Below are 2,717 nucleotides of genomic sequence, written 5' to 3' on the forward strand. Positions count from 1 at the left end.
CTCAATGCCACCCTCTCTGACCCCAGTGCCCCCTCCTTCCCCTCATTAACCCCTGCCTGCCCTCTGAAATGCCTTTCTCCTCCCTCGCTGGAGACCTGTTGCTTTTATCCTGCTTCGTTCGAGTCTCAGTTGTTATTTGCCTCATGTTATGCTTGCAGCTTCAGGATTTCTCTCCTTTTTGTACCTTGTTGCTGTGTAGCCTTGTTCAGTCGTGTTCAGAGAATGGAAAATGTCAGTCCTGTTCCAGCACAGGACTCAATTCTGCATTTACCTGGGAAGCATTTCCCAAAAGGCAGAGCGCTGAACTGCAGCTCCATACTGGCTGCCTTGCTATAACTTACCGGGAAAAATGACACTCTTCAAGAAAGATTATGTAAATGCAGCTCTCAGTTGTTTGTCAGTCCATGCTGCATGTGTAAACATGCATTCACACATTCTCCCGGGGTCTGGTGCGTACCGTGACAGCTTCAGTCTGGGATGGCATTAATAGCTGCGCCTTCGCGGCTGTTGGAGAAGGCTCGATGCCACCAGATGCCGATGAACCGATAACGGGCCTGGGGTGGCTTTTAGCCACGTCGTCACTCAAGACACCAGTCCAAGGCATGGTCCCAGCTCAGCTCCCCGGCAGCGATTGCTGTGGAGAGGCTGCAGCTTGTGGTTAGCACACTGCCAAGGCAGGAGGAGCCTCTAAGCCCTGTAAGCACTGCAGCAGCTCCTCTGAATCCTGCCAGCATCCTGCACGTGGAACTGGGAGTTGTGCCTCTGGTGCCTTGTTTGATTCCTTATTTAGTGAGCTCTGCTCTCCAAATATCCCAATTTTGGGCCGAGCCTGTTTCCAGCAAAATGAGTAGAGAAAGGGGAGAACTGCAGGACTGCAGGTAGGAGCCGTCCTGTGCGTAGGTAGGGTGCAGTGTGGCGGCAGCAGTCCAACCTCGCCACATCCCGTGGCCCGTGCCTTTCACATAAGCATGTTGCTGTGTCTTCTGGTCTGCCTAGAAGGAAGAGCTTGACTTTTGCAATTTCCCCAGTGTCCCCTGCAGCTTGTCGTGGCCGTGTTGTGGATACCAAGAGGGAAGCCAGCCTCCAGCAGGGTTACCTGTCATGAGAACAGGGGTCTGAACTGTCCATCCTGCCCCAGCAATGACTTAAGGGCCATTAGAATCCAGCTTTAATAGTCCTGTGCAAACACAGCTCTGCATGTTCTTTCTCAAACTGCTTGGCTGTGTCTGCTTCGTGCAGTTTGCTGAGGTAAAAAAGACCCTCACGCAGACAGGTTGTTCTTTTCCTTGATGCCGGTTGTCGGTCGTTCTGTTTGCATCTGTCTGTCTGACTCTCTCCCTCACCTTTATGCAGTGACTCCAGGGATGAAGATTTATATTGATCCGTTCACCTACGAAGATCCCAATGAGGCTGTCAGGGAATTTGCAAAAGAAATCGATATCTCTTGTGTCAAAATCGAGCAGGTGATCGGGGCAGGTAGGTGAACTGTGGATGTTGGTCTCAGGCTTTAGCCTTACATGTACTGGGAGGACTGGTGTGTCAGTAAGGTGTGACACTTAGCTCCAGCCAGGACTACCAGGAGCAAAGGTGGTCCAGTGCTGGAGACAAGGAGTTCCCATGTCCAGCACACCAATGAGTCCACCTGAAGGGAGATCTTTGATGTGGGGTGAGGGAGGAAGCACAGATGAGATGGTATGTGCTCATCTCAGGCACATGCAGGGTGGGAGTAGCTGGAGCCCATGAGATTAGGGGAGAAAGGCAGAAACGTGGGAGACTGATAAGCCCTACCTGTTGTGTTCTGTTCACAGGGGAGTTTGGCGAGGTGTGCAGCGGGCATCTCAAGCTTCCTGGCAAAAGAGAGATCTTTGTGGCCATCAAGACCCTGAAGTCTGGTTACACGGAGAAGCAGAGAAGAGACTTCTTGAGCGAAGCCAGCATCATGGGGCAGTTCGACCACCCCAACGTCATCCATCTGGAGGGGGTGGTGACCAAGAGCTCACCAGTCATGATCATTACTGAGTTCATGGAGAACGGCTCGCTGGACTCCTTCTTGCGGGTATGAGATCCCAGGAACACGCAGCTCGAGAGGAGGGCTGGAGGGGAAGGTTCCCTTCACTGTGCCCGTGTAGTGGTGCCCTTCACTGCCGGGTGTCTCCTGCCACTGGGGCAGCTGCTGCACAGCCCAGTGGGCTGTGTCTCAGAAGTGGAGGTGGCACCAAGGCAGTCATCTCTTGATGTGTATTTGTACTAGCGAAAGGCTGTGCCTGCCTGTATGCCCACAGGTGCCTGTGGATGTGCAGGGACAGTCTGATGTGGCTTTATCACAGCAGGACTTCACCTCCAGCTGCCATATCTAAATATTTATAGGCCTGAGTTTAAAATTAGTAATTCACTGTGTTGAAGGGAGATAACCTGCATAACAGGAGCCTGTCCCTTCTGAACCCTCCTGTGGAATGTGTGACACAACATCAGCCATCGAAGTGATACCCACAGGGTATGTGAGGGTGATTTCCAGCCCCTCTGAGCTCTCCTCTCTCCACCCTTGTGCTTTGAGAGGGAACTTAGGTACCTGTGGCATAGCTGTGTCTTGACATGCAGCATAGAAACAGGCTACGGGCTCTTTGCTGGAGCATGGCAGCCTGTGAGTTTCCTCCTCTCACGTGGGCTTTTTGCCTTTCTCCCCCTAAGCAAAACGATGGGCAGTTCACAGTGATCCA

General features: G+C 52.4%; 1 protein-coding gene across 1 annotated transcript in view; it reads left to right on the top strand.

The window, feature by feature from the left end:
* Window positions 1–2,712, top strand: part of EPHB2 (EPH receptor B2) — a gene marked incomplete at its 3' end in the record, with an annotated part of 58,050 nt that extends 55,338 nt beyond the window's left edge. The window contains exons 8-10 of the mRNA XM_009872074.1: window positions 1,354–1,476; window positions 1,809–2,056; window positions 2,689–2,712. Of these exons, the coding sequence (XP_009870376.1) occupies window positions 1,354–1,476; window positions 1,809–2,056; window positions 2,689–2,712 (395 nt within the window). The remainder of the gene's footprint in view (window positions 1–1,353; window positions 1,477–1,808; window positions 2,057–2,688) is intronic.
* Between the last annotated feature and the right edge of the window lie 5 nt (window positions 2,713–2,717).

The sequence above is a fragment of the Apaloderma vittatum genome, unplaced genomic scaffold (assembly GCF_000703405.1).
Source record: "Apaloderma vittatum isolate BGI_N311 unplaced genomic scaffold, ASM70340v1 scaffold8386, whole genome shotgun sequence".
Taxonomy (NCBI): domain Eukaryota; kingdom Metazoa; phylum Chordata; class Aves; order Trogoniformes; family Trogonidae; genus Apaloderma; species Apaloderma vittatum.